Source organism: Aspergillus pseudodeflectus, assembly GCF_044049435.1.
Source record: "Aspergillus pseudodeflectus strain CBS 756.74 chromosome Unknown BJX68scaffold_49, whole genome shotgun sequence".
Lineage (NCBI taxonomy): Eukaryota > Fungi > Ascomycota > Eurotiomycetes > Eurotiales > Aspergillaceae > Aspergillus > Aspergillus pseudodeflectus.
In genome coordinates, this window is record NW_027263825.1 from 194,557 (window position 1) to 215,038 (window position 20,482).

Consider the following 20,482-nt stretch of genomic DNA (forward strand, 5'->3'; position numbering starts at 1 on the left):
AACCTGCATCAGGATTTGGATATGGAACCCCTGGCTATTGCTCAGATAGCTCAGGGTTGTGTTGAATTTGCGCAATGCATTATTGGGTTTCTCCTGGATTGACCGTGTACGCCACCTACATTAGAGGCCATGGCCAAGGAATCGAGAATTCTTCATGGAGAATTTATATTCATCAGAAAAAGGCCGCAGAGATAAAAGAGCAATCCCAACAAAACTGCATCCTGCCAAACCTGTTCATTTGGGTTGTTTCAAATGTTCCGGAAGTTGAATGTATCACGTGATAATTGCCATCGGCCAATCAGAGGATCCCCACACAAGCGAGCCCGCACTGGAATTTCGACCACCTCGAAAAAAGCCATCCCGAACTCCTCATCTCCTCGACAGTCGACAACTTCAGCCAACGACAGCCGAACACCCACTCAGTGAGTTTCTTGCGCTTGCTGTCCATTGCAGCATTGGAATCGCATTATTGCGACGAATTTGTTTCTAACATTTATCCTCTGCGACAGAAATGTCCAACGTCAAGACCGGCAAGAAGACCCGTTCCGCCATTGCGGACGTCGTCACCCGCGAGTACACCATCAACCTGCACAAGAGGGTACGTTGAAGCACGGGATTCCGTTATTGTATCCATATCTATACCCCTATGATTTTGTCGGTCGAACTCCCAGTCGACCGAACCTGCGATCAAAGCGGAACGAAAAAACCGTGAGGCTTGGATGGAGAACACAAGACAAGACACAATCAACACCGCGACGACTTTTTCACTTTCCTCAACAATGGTCCGAGTTGGAGCAGTCCAGTTCAGCACAACCTTGCGGAGGAAAGCAAAAGCGAAGCAAACAAACCCCGACACGACCAGATCCAGCACCCATCTCTGAGCAATTGGATTTGGAAGCGCTGTGGTCGGCCGGTCACGCAACGAAAAAAGAAAATGAATTAGTTTTATGAAGTCCACCTCATGGCCGCAAGACGCAGCAGAAGCATCATGTCCCTTCTTTTCATCAAGATGGCATTCGGGCGGAAGACTAATTCTTCTTTTTTTTGTTCTTTTCAGACGCACGGTGTTTCCTTCAAGAAGCGTGCTCCTCGTGCTATCAAGGAGATCCGCGCTTTCGCCGAGCATGCTATGGTAAGCCTTTCCCCTCCCTCCCCCCTCCCTTTCAACCCTACTTCCAGACGGTGAGAGGGCCTGAACAGACCAAGAACTAACCGCCGTTGTTCCAATTACAACAGGGCACCACCGACGTCCGTCTCGACCCCCAGCTCAACAAGAAGGTCTGGGAAGCCGGTATCAAGGGTGTTCCTTTCCGCCTCCGTGTCCGCATCTCCCGCAAGCGTAACGACGAGGAGGGTGCCAAGGAGAAGCTCTACTCCTACGTCCAGGCTGTCAACGTCAAGGTCGCCAAGGGTCTTCACACCACCGTTGTTGATGACGAGTAAATGGGTGCTTTAGGATCGGTTGATGTTGGTTGATACCAAAAATGAATTCAAAATACCTCTTCCATGACGACAATACGATTGTTTAGTAGAGATATCTCTTTTTCTCTTATATACTTTCGGCAAAGTGGTCGGCTGGAGTAGCACACTGCAGTAGGTAGTAAGTTGACAAGGATTTACCTTAAATGGGGATTTCTCTCAGTCTCAATCGCGTGTTAGTTTTTGCTCTTGTTTCGTCAAGGCCCTTCCCGGTCCTAGATACTGGTACGTCTCTAGTGTCTATAGATCAGATCTTTAGCATGACGATGATGATGAACAATGTTCTACGCTTTGCTGTCCGACCATGTACACGTGCGCTAGTAAGAACGAAAGAAGGAGCTAAAACCCGTGGCTGGATGTGGCCTATGTCCGGCCAGATCTATCGAATGTATCTATTTCAGTGTAAAATGAGACCTTAAATCCAGATGCTATTCTACTCCATAAGCTAGTGCTTGTCAGCGCTAACATCCGCATACAAATCGAACCGACGCTGGGTATAGATCGGAATCCCCTTTCGCGTGCTCTCAATCGTCTCATTATCCAAGTCCGCGTAGACGATATCCTCAGATTCCTCCGCCTCAGCGAGAACCTTTGCGCTGGGGTCGACGATCAGACTGTGTCCCCACGCATGGTAGCTAGCTTCCGTATCCCTCGCAGGACTGCATAGAGCCACATAGGTCTGGTTATCGACGGCACGGGCTCGGGCCAGAAGCTGCCAGTGGAGAGGCCCAGTCGTCGTATTAAAAGCACCAGGGTAAATGAGCGCAAACGCACCCTTACGCGCAGCGATCATACCAGCCTCCGGGAACCGAATGTCATAGCAGATAGCGAGCCCGATCTTACCATAGTCCGGGAGATCGACGATGGTTAGCTGGTGTCCGGGAGAGAGGACGTCACTCTCCTTGAATTTGATCTTGCCGGGGATGTCGATGTCGAAGAGGTGAGTTTTGCGGTGTGTTCCGATGAGGGCACCGGTGGGCGAGAAGACAAGGGATGTGTTGTAATATTTCTGCGACGTCGTTTCGAGTTCCGGGATACTGCCTCCGACGAGGTAGGCTTTTGCCTCCGCAGCGATGGCGGAGAGAGCGTGGTAGGAGGGGGACTGGTCCTTTGTCGGCGGGTGGGGAAGGAGGGTCTCGGCGTATTTGGGAAAGTATTGTGTGCCGTACGGGGAGTTGAAACACTCGGGGAGGACAATGAGTGAGGCGCCGGCCTTTGCGGCCTCGAGGACTTTTGTCCGGGCGTGGGCGAGATTGGCGGCTTTGTCTGCGCCTGTTTTGCAAGTGGTTAGTTCTGGGATAAGTAAGGAGAATTGAGAAACAGGAATCCCACCTGACGCCAGCTGCACTAAGGCAAGCTTAAGAGGCTTCTTGAGTAGAGCAGCCATTGTGTATATAGTTGTGTGGATAGAGAAAATGACCGTTGATGAACGTTGTCAAGACGAACTCACCAAGCGGCGATGCGGGGACGAAATCGGAGAAGCTACCGGGCGCCGATCTCTGCCTTTGTATACGGCTTAGTCATGCAAACATTTATGCTCAGTGAACAACCTCGAGTATCAAGTTCCATTCTCCAAGTTCTCTACAAATTCTCCATGCTTTGCTATATTTATATTTCCCACCCAGCATAAGGACTGGAAAGGTCTTGCATTGAGTCATGGCTGAGAATCCCTATCCCTATGATACCAATCTTGTGAGCGAGATCCTCAAGCACAAGCGCAGGAGTCGGAGTATCCGGTCCTGTTTTCCGTGTCGCCATCGCAAAGTCCGTTGCGATGGGCAGGTCCCTTGTTCTAGTTGTGTCAAGCGCAACCACGCCGAGCTGTGCCGGGTTCCGACCTCTTCCCGCACTGAAATACAGGAAGAAAACAGGACAGTCGCGAGACCGCAACAGCTGGGAAGCGGCGTGAATAGGGAGACTTCGTATGTAATATGAAGACTTCCATGTTGTGTTGCATTCCCTAACTTGTTTGGAGATACCAACCGGAGGAATCCTTCAACTTTCCGGACCCAACGACACTCATATCTAAATTGGAAAAAATCGAGGAGCAGATTGCATCTCTGAAAGCCGATCTTCGAGCCACAATGTCTGCGGCTACCGCTACAGTGGCATCGCCCTCTATTTCCCCTGGTGTAGCTGATGGCGAGCTGAAGGCCAATGATGTTCATAGTGACCTCCGCAGCGGGTTACCTGGGCGCCATGTTGTGGAAGACGCCACCGGAGCAACCATCTTTCTCGGGAGCCGTTCAGACACTCCTCTGGCTCTCGGATGTCGTGAGGCGCTGGGCTCAGGAAATATGATGCTTCGAAATGCGATGACTGATCAGTTTGTCCCACGCGCATATCCGTTTATTAGCCTCTGGGGGCCAGATGCGACAGCCAAGGAGGTCTGCGAGACTCTACCAGACGACTCTGACATCATACGGTAGGTCTGGCTTTTGCTGGTCTCGTGCTTGCTGACTGATATAGATACTGGCAAGCCTACCAGTCAACTGCCTATCCATTTTACCCGGTATTAGTGGCAATCGATAAATTTGGAGAGGGGCTGTTCACGTTCCTGAACCAGCGAGCATCTGCACAAGAAAACAGTGGAGAATTATCAACTCCACACTCCTCATGGCTGGCTTTACTGTTTGCTGTATTGGCGTGCGGCATACATTTTTCAGAGGACCCTATTGAAGAAAGGGACCTGCGTTCAAAGGTCTTCAGTATGTATTTTTTTCTACCAGTGTGGACCGTGCTGACGGTTTAGTTTGCTCTTCCTTCCAATGCCTTCGAATATCCGACTTCTTCAATCACACCGATCTTGACCAGATACAGGCCATGGCCCTGATCGGGCATTGTTTGCGCAATAATCTTGACACTAACAGCGCCTGGATTCTCATGGGTAACCAACTATCCCGATTCTTGTTGGTTAAATGTCCTGACGTTGAGTAGGCGCGACAATCAGACTAGCTCAAAGTATTGGCTTACACGAGTCGTCTCCTTTGATGCCACCAAGAGAACAACTTCAACGGAGTCGCCTTTGGTATGTTTTCTAAGTGGTTAGTGGAACGTAGTACTCACAAAATATAGGTGGACTTTGATTTGGCAGGATACGTTCCTTTCTTTCACTTACGACCGCCCGCCTAGCTGCTCCCTCACTAGAAACTGCCCCATGCCGTCTGGCTCCTCATATTCCGGTCTATCATTCCAGGAGTGTATCTTCAAGTTATGCCGTGTTATTCTTGAACAAACGGCAACCGATGCCAACAGGGCCGAGTCTACACGAGCTGTCAGTACAAGTAACTACAAACGGCAGCTCGAGGGCATCCGAGACACAGCAGCGCAACATCTTATCAGCAAACCTCACTGTAAGTCTCTTCAGGATCACCTTGAACGTCTAGCCCTAGGCATCCATTTGGGGTATGCCATCTGCCGTGTCATCCAGCTCTATATCGATTCTGGGATACCAGGTAATGCTACAGACACTATGATAGTGGAGTGCAAGCGGGAAGCTATGCAAGTGATTCAATGCTTCTTGGAATTGCATCGCTTCTCGGCTAGGGTATGTCGATCATGGGCATTTGTTCACAATGCAGTGAGCTGTGGGATTACCCTGCAAAATCTCAATCATGTGCCCGTGGATGTTTCTCTGAACTCTGAGACTCTCGTCCAGCGGCTACTTACGGTGCTGGAGAAGGAGGCTAGGGAATCAGAGTGGTGCGATACGGATCTCAACGTCCGACATTTTGGCCCGTATTCACGACTCCTCAAGGCTATGAAGGAGATTTATGGTGGTCACCACAGATCATAATATCATTTTCCAATGCTACGCTTCCTATACAGAGTGTCAAACACGGCGTTTTGCCCTGACGTAAAAGTTCAGCGGACGGATCAACTGGAACTCAGGATCATAATCAATGGCATCCAATCCTTCCCGCACAAACTCATACCGGCTCACCAGCTCGGAGAGGAGGATCTTTACTTCCAAAAGTGCAAAGTTGAACCCGATACAGCCGCGCGGGCCTGTTGCGAATGGAACATACGTACAGCGAGGCAAACTCTTTACTTCCTCCGTATCCCATCGATCAGGATCAAATCGGAATGGATCTCGCCATACCTTTGGGTTTGTATGTATCGCATACAGCGCAGGGACAATAACGCTGTCTGGCGGAAGGCGGTACCCTCCAGGAAGGATGACATCCATCTTGCTGGTCCTGCCAGGCTGGAAGGAGGCATTGTGAAGTCGCTGCGTCTCCTTCACAAACTTATCAAGATACGGCAGACTGTGTGCGAGATCTGGGGTCCAATCTATTTTGTTGCACTCGCCGCCGTCGGCACCGACAATCCCATACTCGGCGAGCTCTTGGTATAAACGGTCTTGCGTGCCCTCGTACGTGACTAGGCAGTATATCAGCCAGGAGAGCAGCGCGGACGTGGTGGTGAAACCGGCGCCCGTGACGATGAGCATGTTGGCCAGCGCCAAGCCTTGAGGAAAGTGTTCTCCCTTGTCGTCGACAGCGTGGAGGAGATAATCCACGACACAAGATGCACTGAGTGCAGCTTCATTCATGGGAGCATCTTTGCTGATTGAACGAGCCGCGACTTCGTCAATGGCCTCCTGGAGCAGCGAGTAGATGGTATGCTGGACGTGGCGGAGTCGGGCCGGGTCTCCAAATGGCAGATGGCGATACCATTCGCCTCTCGCGGTTATTTTCTTGTTCAAGGACAACAAAGTGGCAATATTTGTGACGATAGGATGCAACTGGGTGTCGACAGACTTGAAGTGACCAAACTCTTTGCCGAGAGAGAATGACCCGATAGTCTCGGAGGCGAGCTTGACCATGAACTGGTAGACGTTCCAGGACTCGTCGCGTGAATCCAGCTCATCAAAGATAGGCAAAGACTTGCGCACACATTTTTGCATAAGGGGCGTGTAGTGCCTGACAGCCTTGGGTCCCATTGATGGTGGAAGATACTTGTGGGCAAGACGCCAGTTCTCTGTTTCCGTGTCGCCGATGAAAATGGCAGAGTTGTCTTTGACACCCCAGAGTGGGTGATTCTCGTTGATCTTCTTGGTCATATAGATGGACTCGGCGAAGCAGACTGCCGCAACTTGAGGGCTATCCGTGAGATAGGTCGTCTTGCCCATGTTGGTGGTTTTAATGACTGGGCCGTACTTCCGGAAGAGTCGATAGTGGTTTCCCAGGTGGTCAGGGAAGATTTCGTAGAAGCTGCCAACCAGAGGAAGCCCTGGAGGGCCTTGAGGTGACTGGACCGCATTACCGTCAACGCGGAGGCCAATGGGTGTCGTGGCTGAGCTTGTGGCCGACACGACATCCTCAACGGAGGAGAGGGTTTCAGAGTCAGAGGTATGGAAAGATATGCCTGATCTCGGTTAGTATGTCTTGCTGGATCTGTTACTTTGATGACATACCTAAAGGCTGGACAACGTGAAAGGCAAGTCCGACCGCGCGTTGCAAGTCCTCGAACTTCCAACGAGAGTCGATATCAATTGCTTGTATCCTGGAGATCTCGTCCCCGACGAGATAGAAGTGATGCTGCACGGTAGGAGGCCTCATATTGTAACGCGCTTGCTTTCTTTGTAGTATGATGAGGTACTTACTGGCAATCGATCTCTTTATAGTGCGACTTTTTGCAGATTGATTCCGCGGCCGTATACCCGGTCATGCATCACGGCTCTATCGTTTGGTTCCAGCTCCACTTACCGATCCGCGATTCCACACGCCATCGTACGAAATTCGGCCGCCTCTGGGAGCCCCTCGGATTATCGACGGCTGGAACTTACCGAGTCGAGGAATACGGAAACAAACGAATCCTAGCATATAAGTAAACCGAAAAGCGCTTTCATCACAAAATGCACCTGCCAAAACCACTTTCACCATGTCGACTTATACTCTCGAGCAAGTCAAGGCACACTGCAAGCCAGACGATGTCTGGATTATTCTGCATAATAAGGGTATGTATGACTAGCGTTGGCAGCTCCTCACTAACTTTATACAGTGTACGATGTAACTAAGTACCTAGAGGACCACCCTGGGGGAGCCGCGGTTCTCATCGAAGTTGCTGGGACTGATGCTACGCAAGCCTTTGAGGATATTGGGCATTCGGATGAGGCCCGTGAGCAGCTCGAGCCGTACTACATTGGGGATCTCCCAGACACGGTATGTATTCACTTTAGATTCTATGTGAGGTGCCCTGACAATTGCAGGAACATGCAGACTCCGTGGAGATATACTATCCTACATTCGAACAGGTCGCTCAGTCTGCCGTTATCAGCGTCAAGAAGCCGTCACCTTTGTCTCCTTCGCTCCGTGCTGTACTCAAACTAGGCCTCGGTGGCATTGCAGGGGTAGTCGCTGTATCAGCATATCGTCAAGGCCGGACACTTCCGCACCTTCCGTCATTCTCAACCCTGAGCAGCCTCAGTTCCATAAACCTCAGCTCATCCAGCCACCATTTCTGGTCCGGAGTCGGCATCGCCAGTGTGGCTCAATTTGCTATCACCCTAAGCCTAGGACTTTGGGCATCGACCAAGTTAGACGTGCAGCAAGAATTCACGCTCTACAAACCGCATCGACCAGCCTCGACCGCACAGCTTATCCGCCTCAAACGACGCAAACCCGCTACTGTTACCCAAGTCCCCGCCCTCAATCCACGCCAATGGCGCTCGTTCATCCTGGCCAGCAAAGTCGAAGTCGCACCCAGCGTCTATCAACTAACCTTCTCCCTGCCAAACGCCACCGACATCCTCAACCTTCCAACAGGCCAACACGTTGCCCTGCGCGCCCTCATCAACGGCACCCAGGTAACCCGCTCCTATACTCCAATCTCCAACACAAAGGACATCGGCCATATCAAACTTCTCCTCAAAACCTACCCCAACGGCGCAATGACCCAGCATCTCGCAAAAATGACCCCCGGAGACACAATCGAAATGCGCGGCCCTAAGGGTGCAATGACCTACTCTTCTCAGTACGCTCAGACAATCGGCATGATCGCCGGCGGAACAGGAATCACGCCAATGTACCAGGTCATCCGTGCGATCTGCGAGGACGAGTCCGATGCAACACGCGTCTCGCTGCTCTACGCAAATAATACTGAGGAAGATATCCTGATGCGCGAGGAGCTAGAGAGCCTTGCGAAGAAGTTCCCTGAGAAGTTCGAAGTCCGATATGTACTTAGCCGCGCTGGTGATGGCTGGAAGGGGTATAGGGGCTTTGTGAGGGGGGAGATGATTGAGAAGCATATTGGTGGTCCTGGCGATACCAAGAAGGTCTTGCTGTGCGGACCGCCGCCGATGGTGAATGCGATGAAGAAGATACTTGGGGGGATGGGATGGGCGATGCCGGGGGCTGTTGCAAAGGCTACGGATGCGGTCTTTTGTTTTTAGACATGGAAACGTGAGTTTATTTAACTTGATGTAGACTTAGACATGAGGAAGCAAAATGTACTATAGCCTTGGTTTATACTGCATGTACTTTTCTACCCCTGTCTAAGAGTTTATGGGCCTCGAACTAGAACTCTCACATCGCAATAGAACCAGATGTATTCACAGTAGTTATCAGAATAATTAACGTGGGTGTCCATTTATGCGACGAAACTATATCCCCTATATTCAACGAGGTTCAGCTAGCTTAGTAGAGTCGAGTTCCCAGGTAACAACTACTAGTCTAACCGCGTCGTCCATACGACCAAGAATCGACCCTCATAACACCTCTGAAAGTGCACTTAGCAAAATTGCTAAGCAATTCCCCTAATAGAATCTACCGAGTTGATACCAATCACAGGGTTCCATTCAGTATAGTATACCTACAATAGCAGTTACCAAGAGGATTCATCCAGGTATCGGCATCGGCACTGGCAACCCGGCAACCCGGCAACCCGGCAACCCGGCAGCAGCGGCACGTAAACAAGGGTAGATCATCATCGGTATGACAGCATTCCCTTTGATAGTAGACAGGAATCGGGTTCGGTATACTACCATTGGGGCCCAGTTTTCCTACTCCGAACCGAGTCCGAAGCTCTCCGAGCGTGCCCGGACGGCGTCCGTGAGATGTATAGAGCGGAACCAAGCTTGATTTTAGTATGGATCCAACACTTCCATCCTTCTTTGGGAAGTGTTCTAAGCTATGGATAATTTCTGGATAATTATGTGTATTGGAGAGTGCTTTGAATCCGGGATTGGATCACTATAAAAGCCCTGCCTGCCCCAGTCATGAAGGCGTACATACTTTTGTGCTTTTGATTGTACGTATACTTTTTCACAAAAAGGTCATAAAGAACCATCAACATGACCTCGTCTCAAACTCGTCCAGTAGTCGTCCTCGGCGCCGGGATCCTAGGCCGCCGCATCGCCTCCGTCTTCCTCGCCGGCGGGTACAAAGTGCACATCCGCGACCCATCGCCGCAAGCCCTAACCGCCGCGACCGAGTTCATCGACACCCACCATCCAGCCTTCACAGCTCTAACATCCTCCCCTCACCCTACCAGCGGCAACTATGAGACATTCACGGACCTTCCTGTGGCAGTCGCCGACGCCTGGCTCGTCATCGAAGCCGTTCCCGAGATCCTAGAGTTGAAAACCGATATCTTCGGCGAGGTGGATCGGTATGCGCCCGCGGACTGTGTCCTAGCATCCAATAGCAGCAGCTATAAATCTGGGCTTATGGTTGGAAAGGTTGGGGAGAGTAGAAAGGGGCAGGTGTTGAATATGCATTTCACGATGCCGCCGGGGATTCGCACGGTGGAGTTGATGACTTGTGCTGGGGTCACGAGGGAGGAGGTTCTTGAGGAGACGAGACGGGTTTTGGTGCGCTGTGGGATGGTTCCGGTTATTGCGAGGAAGGAGTCGACTGGGTATGTTCCTTTCTTCATTTCTTCTTTGCTCCCTCCCTCTCTCGGGTACTATGTATTGTACTAACAAGACCAGATTCATCTTCAACCGTCTCTGGGCAGCGATCAAGAGGGAGATCCTCTATATTCTAGCCGAGGATGTCAGCTCTCCGGAAGAGATCGATCTCCTCTGGACAAACATGTTCCAGCTACCGGAGAGCCTACCACCTTGTCGGCTTATGGACAAAATTGGGCTCACTACTGTAGCCCTAATCGAAGACAATTACATCCAAGAAAGGGGGCTCGACAGCAGCATGACAGTTGACTGGCTACGAGAGAACTATATCGAGAAGGGGAAAACTGGGTCTAGTAGCGAAAAGGGTGGATTATATGATCCGACTCCGGCACCAACTACGGCTCCAGCTCAGAAGAATAAAAAGCAAACTCCACCTTTATACCTACTAGACGTTGGGCTGGGTTCGAACAACCCGGACATCACACAAATCCCAACTGCCGGCCGAATCTTGCGCTTTGAGCCATCTACTGGTGAGATGAAGACCCTCGTTGACGGACAGTCTCTTCCAGATGGCGTTGACATATCCCGCTCGACGAGTCGGATCTTCTGGACGAATATGGGCCGTGCAACCTCGACGCATGACGGCTCGGTACATTCTGCAAAGCTGGATGGATCCGATGTTCAAACCCTACTTTCGTCAGGAAGTGTGCACACACCAAAGCAGCTGGTGGTTGACGACAGAGCTGAAAAGGTGTACTTCTGTGACCGGGAGGGAATGAGCGTGCACCGTTGCAACTTTGACGGCTCGCAGCACGAGATTCTAGTACAAGCCGGCTGCACCTCGGAAGATCGGGGTGACATGACACGCTGGTGCGTGGGTATCACCCTCGACAGGATTCGCGGACACATTTATTGGACGCAAAAGGGTCCTAGCAAGGCTGGCAAGGGTCGCATATTCCGTGCGGGAATCGACCTCCCTGCAGGTGAGACGGCTCTGAATCGAACAGATATCGAGCTCTTGCTCGATGGTCTGCCCGAACCAATTGACCTTGAACTGGACGAGCAGAAACATCGGCTGTATTGGACCGATCGTGGTGAGCATCCTCTTGGGTGTTCGCTAAATAGTGTTGATCTCAATATGCCACCGCAGCCAAAGTCCCGATTTCTCAAGGTAAAGGTCATTGCACGCCATTTCAACGAGCCAATTGGGCTAAAACTAGGAGCTGATGGCGAGCTGTACGTTGTCGACCTGGGAGGAAGTGTCTATTGTATCGAGAATGGAAAGAAGACTCTCTTGTGGAGGGATGATGCTTGCTATACAGGAATTTCTCTGTAGATCTATGTTATAGATTAGATGGAATCACTTTCAAAGCTAATTCTTACCCCAAGACTACGATCTGGTAATAATAAGAGCCTTATTATACCATCAGCTATGAAACTATCGATAGGGCATGGAGTTTGATATCGAGAGTGTATGATCTAGCTTTCTAAAACAAACTCATACAGTTAAGGCAGATATGTCTTGAGTGGAGTCATTGCACTTTATGTGACAATATATAATCTTATTCTATTATTATGCAGAACTAATTGCTTAGGGCAAGTCCGCTAAAGCCTCAGCTGGCTGTATGTGTGGTGCTTGATATCCACGGATTCTGCCAGACGGAGGTATACACTTGACACTGAAGCTATACCTTCTAATTATGGCCTTTATAAGTTAAAACGCTTCTGAGATTATCACTTATGCAATTATTACCGTCATTTATGCAAGGATTGTGGTGGGTGGTACAGACGGATGGGTCACGTGATGTGTGCTTATTTATTGATGCCTATCAAAGCTTGTCTCCAACTTCCTTCTCCATTGGAGATAATCTCGTCAATCTTTATCTAATTGACGAGATGAGGCCATCTATATCAGCTCTCCTAAGCACTTATATCATTCTCCTTCTTTTCGCTTGCTGGACCGCAGCTGAACCCGTCCAATATTGCCGGTTCGGCCACAGCCCTCAGGGTGCCACGGTTGACTTTTGCTTGGGCATTACCACACACCACAATGCCACATCCAACGAGTACGACATGTACCTTAGCATTAAAGTCACCCGAAGCTCAGCGCTTGGGTGGACAGCAGTTGGCACTGGGTCGATGATGGCCGGCTCGCTGATGTTTATCATCTACGGCGACCCCCTTTCCGAGCAAAAGCTTCCTCCAACCGTGAGCATCCGAACAATAGATGGGCATCACCAACCGCATCTTCTCTCCTCAACCGACACAGGAGGCGCCGACCTCCGTCTCCTGCAAGCCGAGTGGGCCCCAGGAACGGCCGGAGGCGACGATGTTTACATCGCGAAGGCCGCGGTGGTGTGTTACTCGTGCGGGAAATGGCCCGGCACGCCGATGTCCGCCAACGCCAAGTCCCAGCCGTGGATTTGGGCGTGGAACGATAAGCAGGAGTTTGATGCGTACTCGGATGACGTGCATCTGAAGGTGCACCCTTACCACGCGACGGATGACGGCTGGGGTCGGTTCTATGTTGATATGGCTCGATCTATTGACAAGGGGGCGTCAGCACCATCGCCGCCTGTGATCCGGCCCGGCGTCGCTGAGCTCGGTGCGTCGGAGATTCCGGGTGGATGGTCGTGGATGGACTCGCTTGTTCACGTTCATGGTTGGGTTATGGGTGCTGCGTTCCTCCTTGTCTTTCCTGTTGGGGTTATCGCGATGCGATCGGGGATTTCAAAGTCGTTCCAGTACCACTGGATACTACAGATTCTCGCATCTATCCTACTACTGATCGGAGTAGCGATAGGACTCATTCGCGCCCACAAAATCGACTCTCTCCACCACTGGATCGGAGTCATCGTAGCCATTTGCAGTCTCATCCAGATCGTCCTCGGCTGGCGACACCACGTCCTCTTCGTGCAGATCCAACGACGCCAATGGGCCTCCTACGGCCATATCTGGCTCGGTCGCGTGTTCCTCTTATTCGGCTGGACCAACGTCATCACCGGACTGCTACTGACCGGGCGCAGCTTCTCATGGATTGCCGTAGCTCTGGGTCTTATAGCTGCTGACGCTGCCTTCCTGGTCAGCTGGATCTGGGTGGCAGCCCGCCGTCGTAAGCAGCGGCCACAGTCAGAGGAGGAAAGTCCTCTGTACGCCTTACAGTCAACGAGGGATGATTACGTTGCTGTAGCTGCAAATGATGTTGACGATGACTATGACGAGAGAGAGGCCCGATTCAGCCGCGACGAATCGGAGCCCGTCGCGATAAGCAAGAAGGACACGGAGTAAACAGCACCGCTGTAGAAGAAGAAGAATGCCTCTGATTTGCTGCCTTTCTTCTGGAATGTCTGAAACAGTGTAACACCAGAGACCGCTACCGAAACAACACCAGAATAAACGCCACATCCATCCGAGCCCTAACGCAACCAACCCCAGCATTTCAAACCCTCGGAAAGTTCGTAATGAACGCAACCTGCACAGCAGCAAACCTGCCGAAAACATACGCATAGACAAGTCAGCTTCGATACATACGACCAATGGAATCAAATCAATGGAATGGAATGGGATTGCGGGAAAACTCACGCCGTCGAAGCCGCAAAAACCTCCACACGCCTCGCCTTTGCCAGAAGGCCTAGTATGATCGAAAACCCGATATTGTACAACACGATGATGACGAGCCGCCAAACCATATGGTCGACGAGATACAGCACCAGCATTGAGCTAGCCGGGATCACTGAAGAGGTAATTGTGCTCGTTACCCTCGTCGCACGGATAATCTTCTCGTCGTCATAGTAGACTGTCCCAGCTTCGATGTCTTTTTCTTTCTGGATGGGAAATCATGTCAGCTGGCCATCAAAACAAAGAAGGGGATAAGAACAAACCACTCACCGTCCTCCGAACCCCAACCCTCTCATGAAACCACGGGACAAGAACGCGAAACACCCATCTAGTCAGCGAATCTACATTCTCATACCGTCCGCAAAGCGTCACCAGATCGCGCTCGTTCTCCTCGTCGTTGACCCCCTCTTCTCCAAACCACTGATTGAACTCTGCAATCGTGCTGCAGAATGCATTCTGCGATAGCCAGGTCTTGAAGACGTCGCGGTCTGTGTCGTGCGGGCGTTTGAGGCGTAGGATTTGGGCGTATTGCAGGGCTGCGGTGTCTGCAAGAGTGGCGTGGGGGAGTTAGTTGATAGGCCCAGTGCAGTGTGCGGTCACTGCAGTGGTACTTTTGGCTCAACGTTGACTCGAGTCGAGTGGGTTCTTCTTGTTGGAGGAGACAGAGGGGGTCATGCATAGTTATATGCATGTATGCTGACTCACTATATTTGTCCAACAACTCTCGCAATTCCAGCACTTTCGCCCATTGCTCTGAGCCTGACTCGATGCCCTCCTTCAAAAAGCATACGGACGTGGAAAACTTCTCGCGATCTTCATCCTGTGAAGTCTCGTCTGCTTCGATGATACGTTCAAGCTCGGTCTGTACGTTGACAATCTCCGCTTGCAGGTAAAGCAGGTTCTTTGCATTGAGTTTCTTGAAAGAGCGGAAGATGGAAAGGCCCTTGTCGTTGGCCATTAGGCCGGCTAGTCTCTCGTAGCCGTGCATAGTCCGTCTTGCGCTCGGATTGAGCCGGGCCAGTTCGATGGTTGTCATGAGTCGTTGATTTACCGGTCTTCTTGACGAATTGTATGTGCACTATATACAGTATATACACTCTGGCTCATGCAGGCTGTTCTCTCAAGGCTCACACTGTGGTCGCCCGAGGCTCAACTATCACCCTGGGCAGATCCTCGTGCACGCTCTAAGCCCTCCACTCCAGCAAGGATGCCCGAGCCACATCGGCTGAGTCTTTGCATAGCAGTACTCCAGGTTCTCGAGCGTTGATCGATTGAGTCTGGACATTCGGCTTGTTTGCATTCTTGGGGATGTAATAAAAGTCTGAGCCCCAAGCCCTAAACTCCGTCAAAAATCATGCCCTTCACATCAACAGCACTTGTTTCAAGACCCGAACATCCCAAACGCCGAGAACGCCAGTCAAGACTCCTTCTCCCTTCGTATGAATTAGTAGGGCCTGTCCCCCTCCGGCTGTTCTTACGTTCCAAACGTTCAACATCGATACTGTAATCTCTTTTCGATCTCTCCGTCCACCTCCCAAAGCTTATATTTCTTGATTGAGGATCTCCCGAGCAACATGTCAAAGTGGCTATCCTTGATGACCAGAAACTTTGTCTTGTATACCCTTTTGCCGTTGTAGATCTTCCACTGCAAGTGCAATGTCCCGACCGGCTTTGCGCTCTCTCCATTATGCAGTTGAACCGCCTTCCCATTGTACGGAAGGATCGGCAGGCCCAGGACACGCGCAATGTCATCCGAGATTGCGTCGATACTGAGCACAAAACTGAGCAGGACCCGCCGATATATGGGCTTCCCGATCTGTGGGCTATAAAGTATGGTGTTGTAGTAGAAGACACGGTCGGTGATGTGGTCCGACATCGCATCAGGATAGCCATATTCCCCTTTCTTCAGTGTAAGCGCCTTTGCATACCTATGGCGTCGGTTGGACCAACTTTTGTGTGATCTGAAATTGCACCTTCTTTGTGTCTTTCGATGGCTGTCCAGACTTGCAAAATTCGTTGTGGCTTCTGGGTGCAGTACTTCAGGGCTCCCCTTTGAATGTCGAGTTTCGATTCTCGTAGGGTCGCAGCAGGAGACGATATCCCGAGCAACACTCTTGCAGACTGTATAGAAAGACATCTGGAGCGGGAGCTCGCACCAGCAAGACGTTAGCATTCTGGTTCAAGTTGATATATCGGCCACAATAAATAAAATCAGACTCAACCACCTGTTTATATTATATCAATGGCAACGATAAACCAGCCTCGCAGCCTAGGATGCAATGTTCAGCTTCCAAACTTTGTCCAGCCTATTCCAACAGATTCAGTATCCTCAATGGCACCTACCAGAGGCTCTTCATATGAGGCTGAAAATCTCACCTATAGACTCAATATCGAGGGGTTGGTCTGGCAACGGCGGTTTCAACTGTGTGTGCGCCTAGTTGGCGAGGCTAGGTTGAGGCTTTGGTCCATGGAATCTGCATCTTCCAGTGGGGGTCGCTGGAGCATAAGGGCGGAGCCTGAAAGAAAAGCAATCATGGTGCAGTCAGGCGATGTGACACAGACCACTCAAGAAGTCAGCGGTAGCGTTGGCAGACTGTGGTGCGTAAGGAGTTCGAACCACAGATGCATAAAGACCAAAAGGGCACCTCGATAACTCTTTGATTGGCCAAAGGGGCAGTGGAAGATGCACGAAGATGACAGGCCAACAAGGAGGACGGGGGTGCTCGGACGATGATCCATGAGATAGGAAGTGTGACCCGTCCCACCCAACAGTCCAGGTGGCCGCGGGCTGACGCAAAAGGGGCGAGGAAGGTTGGAGCGAAGGGCTGAGCCTGGGCGAGTAAGACCGGCCCCCATGTCCGGGGCGGGCGCTGGCTCATTCCTTCCTAAGCGGTCGGTCAGATGCGATTTTTGACTACTGCGATTGGCTCTACTCGACTTTCTAGCGAACAATAATTGGCTGCGTGTATCGCCAGATGATCCCAATCCAAGGCATCCATTATTCTTGGTTTGATCTTACTCGCAGTTCTATCTATTCTGTATGTACTTTGGAGTACCATGATTCACGCAGTCGAAGCCGACTGTCCAGGCTGTCCATTCCCACTGTCCTTCCTATCCTTCTTCTGTTTGTCAAGTTTCTCCTGGTTCTCCCTCGCCTTCCTACGCAGCTCTGCGTTGTTCCTTTCAGCATCATCCTCGCGTTGCTTTCGCTCTAAAGGCCAATTGATTAGCTCTGTGCATTAGCCTAATGCATGGTCACTACATTCAAAACCCAACTGCTGAGAGAGAGAGGCTACCAACCTTGTTGGTTCGGGTAATGCATCACTGTAGGAGCTGCGCAGAAAGACTCCATCCCATCCGCCCGAGGCAGACTGAATCTCGCTTTCAGGCTGTTGCCGAGAAGCACGGGATATCCGCCTCCAGGAGCCGGGCCCTTGCTGTCAGATATGGAGAAAGCAGCTACTTCCGACCAATTCTTCCCTGACTGCCCGATCAAAAGGTATACCACGCTTGAAACGTTGTGCTGGACGCCATGAGAGTCCATAACGATCTTGACCTCGCTCGGCGTCCTTTCAAGCGCCAGAAGGCGTTGTAGGTGAGCGAACCATTGGCCCATGATGATATTTTCGCCGATTGTTTCGTCAATGACAGCGTCAAGGGTTATGGAGTCTTTCCGGCCGTTGGCGTCTCGGACGTTGATCTTGACAGCAGTTCGATCCTAGGTTAGAAAATGTCAATGATGTATGAATAGGCCTTCCTTGAACCTTGGGCCTCGAATTGAAGGCTTGAGAGGAGAAATCACATACCATGACTAGCTTGAGAGGCGGTTCGACACGTAGGCACTATTTCTGCCGTTTCTTTGGATATGCGATCGGGATGAGCGTTGCTCCTAGGTCCTGTCCTCGTCGGCATCAAGAATGGTTGATATCCTCTATATCTTTATCGAAGGCCGCTTCTGGTACCAAGACCTTGTTGAGCCGCATAATATCCAGCAGTATACGGTTCGTGGAGGGTGGCATCGAGTTCGCTGCATGTTTGCTTCGTGCTCTTCCATGTGTGGTTGATCCTATATGGTGATGCACATCTCTGTGTTGTCCCCTCAGCCTGTCACCAAGGATGTGTGGTCTTAGATAGCGAGCGAAAGTGATTGATCTCTAAACGACCAAGGTGAACACACCATGTCTATTCGGATTTCCGGGAATCGTTGTCAGTGGTGAACCGACGGACGGAGGGCATCGGCTCTGGAGTGAAGTCATATTAGCTGAGGAACATTATGGTCAGCTGAACTTACACAGAGCACCTGAGCGATGGTTCATATCCCCCATGCATCTCCCACCAGCCACGGCGAGTTTGCCGCCAGGAATCATGGACAACGGGCTAGCGGCTTGTGGTGGCGCGTAGGTGATGAGCCGTGGGGAAAAAGAAATGTCGCTCTAATCTTCCGTCTTCCCTGGTAGCCTGTGAAAGTAACAAATGATAATGTACAGAAAGCCACCCATAAAAAGCATCCATGGTCTTATTACAGTCAGACCTTCCATAACAAATCCCTCATAAACATTGCCCATGCCATTAAACTCCGCGAGCTCTTTCCTCAACGCCACGCTTGAAATGCAAAAACCATCGTCCAGTATCTCTTCCTCCAGTCTATGCAGCCTTCCCTAGGCTGCCTTTCTTAGCTTCCGTTCGAGCTTCCGTCTGTGCTTCTTTCTTTCTCTGACTTTCATCAGGTACTCTTGAATGTCGGCTCCGTAATCCAACAGGTTATACTTCCGTGCGGTCTCCCAGCTGATCAAAACGTCGAACTGATCCATATCTACGATATAGAAGTCCGACGTATATGTCCTGAATCCCTCCTCATCGAGTTGCCACAACAACCCTCGTGCAATGCCGTATACCTCCATTGGCCTGTCGTTCAGCGGCATAACCTCCACATTAGATTCCTCCAGTTCGATGCCGTGAGCTTGCTTCAGTCTCAAAAAATGTCGATAGGCCATGAGGTCTTTCGCGCAGCCCGTGTCTAGGAAGGCACACATCCCCAGAGCATGTTCAGGCGTAACTCCCTCGCATCCTTGCACGAGGATTTGAAGCTGTTGAGAGTTCGATCTAGTTGAAGCCTGTGTGTCGGAACGGGCGGAGTAGGCAGAATCAGACGAGGAATCGCTACCCCGTTCGCGAGATTCTTCAACATCGAGGCGCGACTGAAGTGGTTCAATGGTCGGCTTGAAGTCTGTGAGTAAGACACCAAGATGGCGGAAAATCTTTTGGAACCGCTTCACTGATGACGTCGGCTCATCCTCTAGATGTGCCTCATCTGCACCACGGGTGGAATCAACGGTATTCTTCTTCCGAAAGCGGCGAGTGGACGATAAAAAGGACGACGTCTTCGCTCGTATACGATTGCGGAAAGATAATCTGTGTGGTGATTGTTTGTATTCCTCTGGGCTTTGGCGTGCTGCAGTTTGTTAGCATAGTGCGTGCTGCCAGGCTCTTCCCCGATTCCTTGCAGGTATGGACGACTTACAACTCATCGTGGTCAAATCACAAAGTGGGTAGATCCAAGGTAAATCTATGGCTGTAGGTTCTTCCTTCGTACGTTCAGGCGTCCGTGCTGTAAGGGAGGCTGCCGGAAATGCACGCTACAGTGTCGCTCGGCCGATGATGGAAGACTCGGCAACAATGTCGGTCGGTGAGAGCGTCCAGAGCCTACCTCCACAGTGCACTGCCTGAGGTATGCCGGTTTATCTTGCTTTCTTCGTCGAGTAAAACAAGTCTGTGTGATGCACGAGATATAAAAGATCAGAGCCAGATCGATAAGATGGATGTCGTTTCTCAAATCATCGACTCACTACTGCCAATCTTAAGGGAAAACAGACTTTGAGATGGGGAGGCAAACATGGAGATTCGATCCTATACGCTTGAATGTGGTGGAGCGTGGCGAAGCACCTGTGGGCACAGAGAAGCTCAAGCAGTGCAGAAGTGAGCTTCGGAATTGTGGCTTGTCTCCAGGCTTCGAGAAATAAGGGTTGGTGCTTATTGAGGGGCCAAAGCAACCGCTCTAAGAGAGCCAGAGGAGCAGAGGACTCACTCAGAAGCGGGACGTTTTATCGATACAAAAATCCTGGGCAGAGTGGCTGTTCTCCATGGACTTTGCGTCTCCGGTGGGTATGGAAGTCAAAAGAGACGGGTATTTCCTGACTCTGCCGGTTTTCCTCTTCGCTTGGGAGTGTCAAGAAGCGTCCAGCAGATGACTAGGCCGGGAAGAGAGCGACCAATGAAGCCACAACCTAGTAGTAGCAGGTGTAGATTCTGTCTTGCAGCCCGCCCATACTGTGGATTTCATCCATCCAGCAGCCCACGAGAACCGCACGAAATACTCGGTCTTCAGAGCGCTTGTGAGCGATTCGCAATTCTACCTTTTTTGCCCGGGCAACGCAAGGCTTCTTCGAGGTCGCCCTTCCCCCCATCCAGGCAACAAGATCTAGCAGTGATCCCTCCAGGAAAATGGATGAGACAGCGCCGTGTGCTATCTGT

General features: G+C 51.0%; 11 protein-coding genes across 11 annotated transcripts; 5 read left to right on the plus strand and 6 right to left on the minus strand.

Annotated features, from left to right (window-relative positions):
• The first annotated feature begins 396 nt into the window (after positions 1–396).
• Positions 397–1,534, plus strand: BJX68DRAFT_159140 (60S ribosomal protein eL31). The gene is made up of 4 exons (XM_071036818.1): positions 397–426; positions 510–598; positions 1,058–1,132; positions 1,237–1,534. The coding sequence occupies exons 2-4, from the start codon at positions 512–514 to the stop codon at positions 1,441–1,443; spliced, it is 369 nt and encodes a 122-aa protein (XP_070895311.1). The 5' UTR covers positions 397–426; positions 510–511; the 3' UTR covers positions 1,444–1,534.
• A 377-nt stretch (positions 1,535–1,911) lies between these two features.
• Positions 1,912–2,937, minus strand: BJX68DRAFT_159164 (carbon-nitrogen hydrolase family protein). Its single transcript, XM_071036819.1, has 2 exons — positions 2,812–2,937; positions 1,912–2,751 (listed from the first exon to the last, which is right to left on the minus strand). The coding sequence occupies exons 1-2, from the start codon at positions 2,864–2,866 to the stop codon at positions 1,925–1,927; spliced, it is 882 nt and encodes a 293-aa protein (XP_070895312.1). The 5' UTR covers positions 2,867–2,937; the 3' UTR covers positions 1,912–1,924.
• Positions 2,938–3,135: 198 nt separating this feature from the next.
• On the plus strand, positions 3,136–5,275 carry BJX68DRAFT_257655 (Zn(II)2Cys6 transcription factor; the record flags this gene model as incomplete). The annotated part of the gene is made up of 6 exons (XM_071043385.1): positions 3,136–3,354; positions 3,468–3,904; positions 3,949–4,187; positions 4,232–4,366; positions 4,417–4,507; positions 4,555–5,275. The coding sequence occupies 6 exons, from the start codon at positions 3,136–3,138 to the stop codon at positions 5,273–5,275; spliced, it is 1,842 nt and encodes a 613-aa protein (XP_070895313.1).
• Positions 5,276–5,293: 18 nt separating this feature from the next.
• On the minus strand, positions 5,294–7,107 carry BJX68DRAFT_159168 (cytochrome P450). Its single transcript, XM_071036820.1, has 2 exons — positions 6,899–7,107; positions 5,294–6,849 (listed from the first exon to the last, which is right to left on the minus strand). The coding sequence occupies exons 1-2, from the start codon at positions 7,041–7,043 to the stop codon at positions 5,312–5,314; spliced, it is 1,683 nt and encodes a 560-aa protein (XP_070895314.1). The 5' UTR covers positions 7,044–7,107; the 3' UTR covers positions 5,294–5,311.
• A 258-nt stretch (positions 7,108–7,365) lies between these two features.
• BJX68DRAFT_278185 (uncharacterized protein) lies at positions 7,366–8,875 on the plus strand (the record flags this gene model as incomplete). Its single annotated transcript, XM_071048482.1, has 3 exons — positions 7,366–7,441; positions 7,486–7,646; positions 7,694–8,875. The coding sequence occupies 3 exons, from the start codon at positions 7,366–7,368 to the stop codon at positions 8,873–8,875; spliced, it is 1,419 nt and encodes a 472-aa protein (XP_070895315.1).
• Positions 8,876–9,731: 856 nt separating this feature from the next.
• Positions 9,732–11,669, plus strand: BJX68DRAFT_278186 (uncharacterized protein; the record flags this gene model as incomplete). The annotated part of the gene is made up of 2 exons (XM_071048483.1): positions 9,732–10,341; positions 10,415–11,669. Exons 1-2 carry the CDS (start codon positions 9,776–9,778, stop codon positions 11,667–11,669), a joined length of 1,821 nt encoding a protein of 606 aa, XP_070895316.1. The 5' UTR covers positions 9,732–9,775.
• Positions 11,670–12,199: 530 nt separating this feature from the next.
• Positions 12,200–13,755, plus strand: BJX68DRAFT_159211 (cytochrome and DOMON domain-containing protein). The gene has a single exon (XM_071036821.1). The coding sequence runs from the start codon at positions 12,230–12,232 to the stop codon at positions 13,619–13,621; it is 1,392 nt and encodes a 463-aa protein (XP_070895317.1). The 5' UTR covers positions 12,200–12,229; the 3' UTR covers positions 13,622–13,755.
• A 17-nt stretch (positions 13,756–13,772) lies between these two features.
• Positions 13,773–14,987, minus strand: BJX68DRAFT_270497 (uncharacterized protein; the record flags this gene model as incomplete). The annotated part of the gene is made up of 4 exons (XM_071046674.1): positions 13,773–13,821; positions 13,916–14,157; positions 14,222–14,496; positions 14,657–14,987. The coding sequence occupies 4 exons, from the start codon at positions 14,985–14,987 to the stop codon at positions 13,773–13,775; spliced, it is 897 nt and encodes a 298-aa protein (XP_070895318.1).
• A 453-nt stretch (positions 14,988–15,440) lies between these two features.
• On the minus strand, positions 15,441–15,827 carry BJX68DRAFT_270498 (retropepsin-like aspartic protease; the record flags this gene model as incomplete). The annotated part of the gene is made up of 1 exon (XM_071046675.1): positions 15,441–15,827. The coding sequence occupies one exon, from the start codon at positions 15,825–15,827 to the stop codon at positions 15,441–15,443; it is 387 nt and encodes a 128-aa protein (XP_070895319.1).
• Positions 15,828–16,944: 1,117 nt separating this feature from the next.
• BJX68DRAFT_159243 (uncharacterized protein) lies at positions 16,945–18,159 on the minus strand. The gene is made up of 3 exons (XM_071036822.1): positions 17,758–18,159; positions 17,252–17,669; positions 16,945–17,162 (listed from the first exon to the last, which is right to left on the minus strand). Exons 1-3 carry the CDS (start codon positions 17,758–17,760, stop codon positions 17,014–17,016), a joined length of 570 nt encoding a protein of 189 aa, XP_070895320.1. The 5' UTR covers positions 17,761–18,159; the 3' UTR covers positions 16,945–17,013.
• Positions 18,160–19,837, minus strand: BJX68DRAFT_159251 (retropepsin-like aspartic protease). Its single transcript, XM_071036823.1, has 3 exons — positions 19,473–19,837; positions 18,243–19,403; positions 18,160–18,192 (listed from the first exon to the last, which is right to left on the minus strand). The coding sequence occupies exons 1-2, from the start codon at positions 19,477–19,479 to the stop codon at positions 18,610–18,612; spliced, it is 801 nt and encodes a 266-aa protein (XP_070895321.1). The 5' UTR covers positions 19,480–19,837; the 3' UTR covers positions 18,160–18,192; positions 18,243–18,609.
• Between the last annotated feature and the right edge of the window lie 645 nt (positions 19,838–20,482).

Bases quoted from the DNA above. Each gene is read 5' to 3' on its own strand.
- BJX68DRAFT_159140 (XM_071036818.1), top strand. From the start codon at position 512: ATGTCCAACGTCAAGACCGGCAAGAAGACCCGTTCCGCCATTGCGGAC. The intron at 599-1,057 runs GTACGTTGAAGC...TGTTCTTTTCAG, and splicing joins CCATCAACCTGCACAAGAGG to ACGCACGGTGTTTCCTTCAA. The intron at 1,133-1,236 runs GTAAGCCTTTCC...CAATTACAACAG, and splicing joins CTTTCGCCGAGCATGCTATG to GGCACCACCGACGTCCGTCT.
- BJX68DRAFT_159164 (XM_071036819.1), bottom strand. From the start codon at position 2,866: ATGGCTGCTCTACTCAAGAAGCCTCTTAAGCTTGCCTTAGTGCAGCTG. The intron at 2,752-2,811 runs GTGGGATTCCTG...CTTGCAAAACAG, and splicing joins CTTAGTGCAGCTGGCGTCAG to GCGCAGACAAAGCCGCCAAT.
- BJX68DRAFT_159168 (XM_071036820.1), bottom strand. From the start codon at position 7,043: ATGAGGCCTCCTACCGTGCAGCATCACTTCTATCTCGTCGGGGACGAG. The intron at 6,850-6,898 runs GTATGTCATCAA...AACCGAGATCAG, and splicing joins TCACGTTGTCCAGCCTTTAG to GCATATCTTTCCATACCTCT.
- BJX68DRAFT_159211 (XM_071036821.1), top strand. From the start codon at position 12,230: ATGAGGCCATCTATATCAGCTCTCCTAAGCACTTATATCATTCTCCTT.
- BJX68DRAFT_159243 (XM_071036822.1), bottom strand. The intron at 17,163-17,251 runs GTTGGTAGCCTC...ATTGGCCTTTAG, and splicing joins GCATTACCCGAACCAACAAG to AGCGAAAGCAACGCGAGGAT.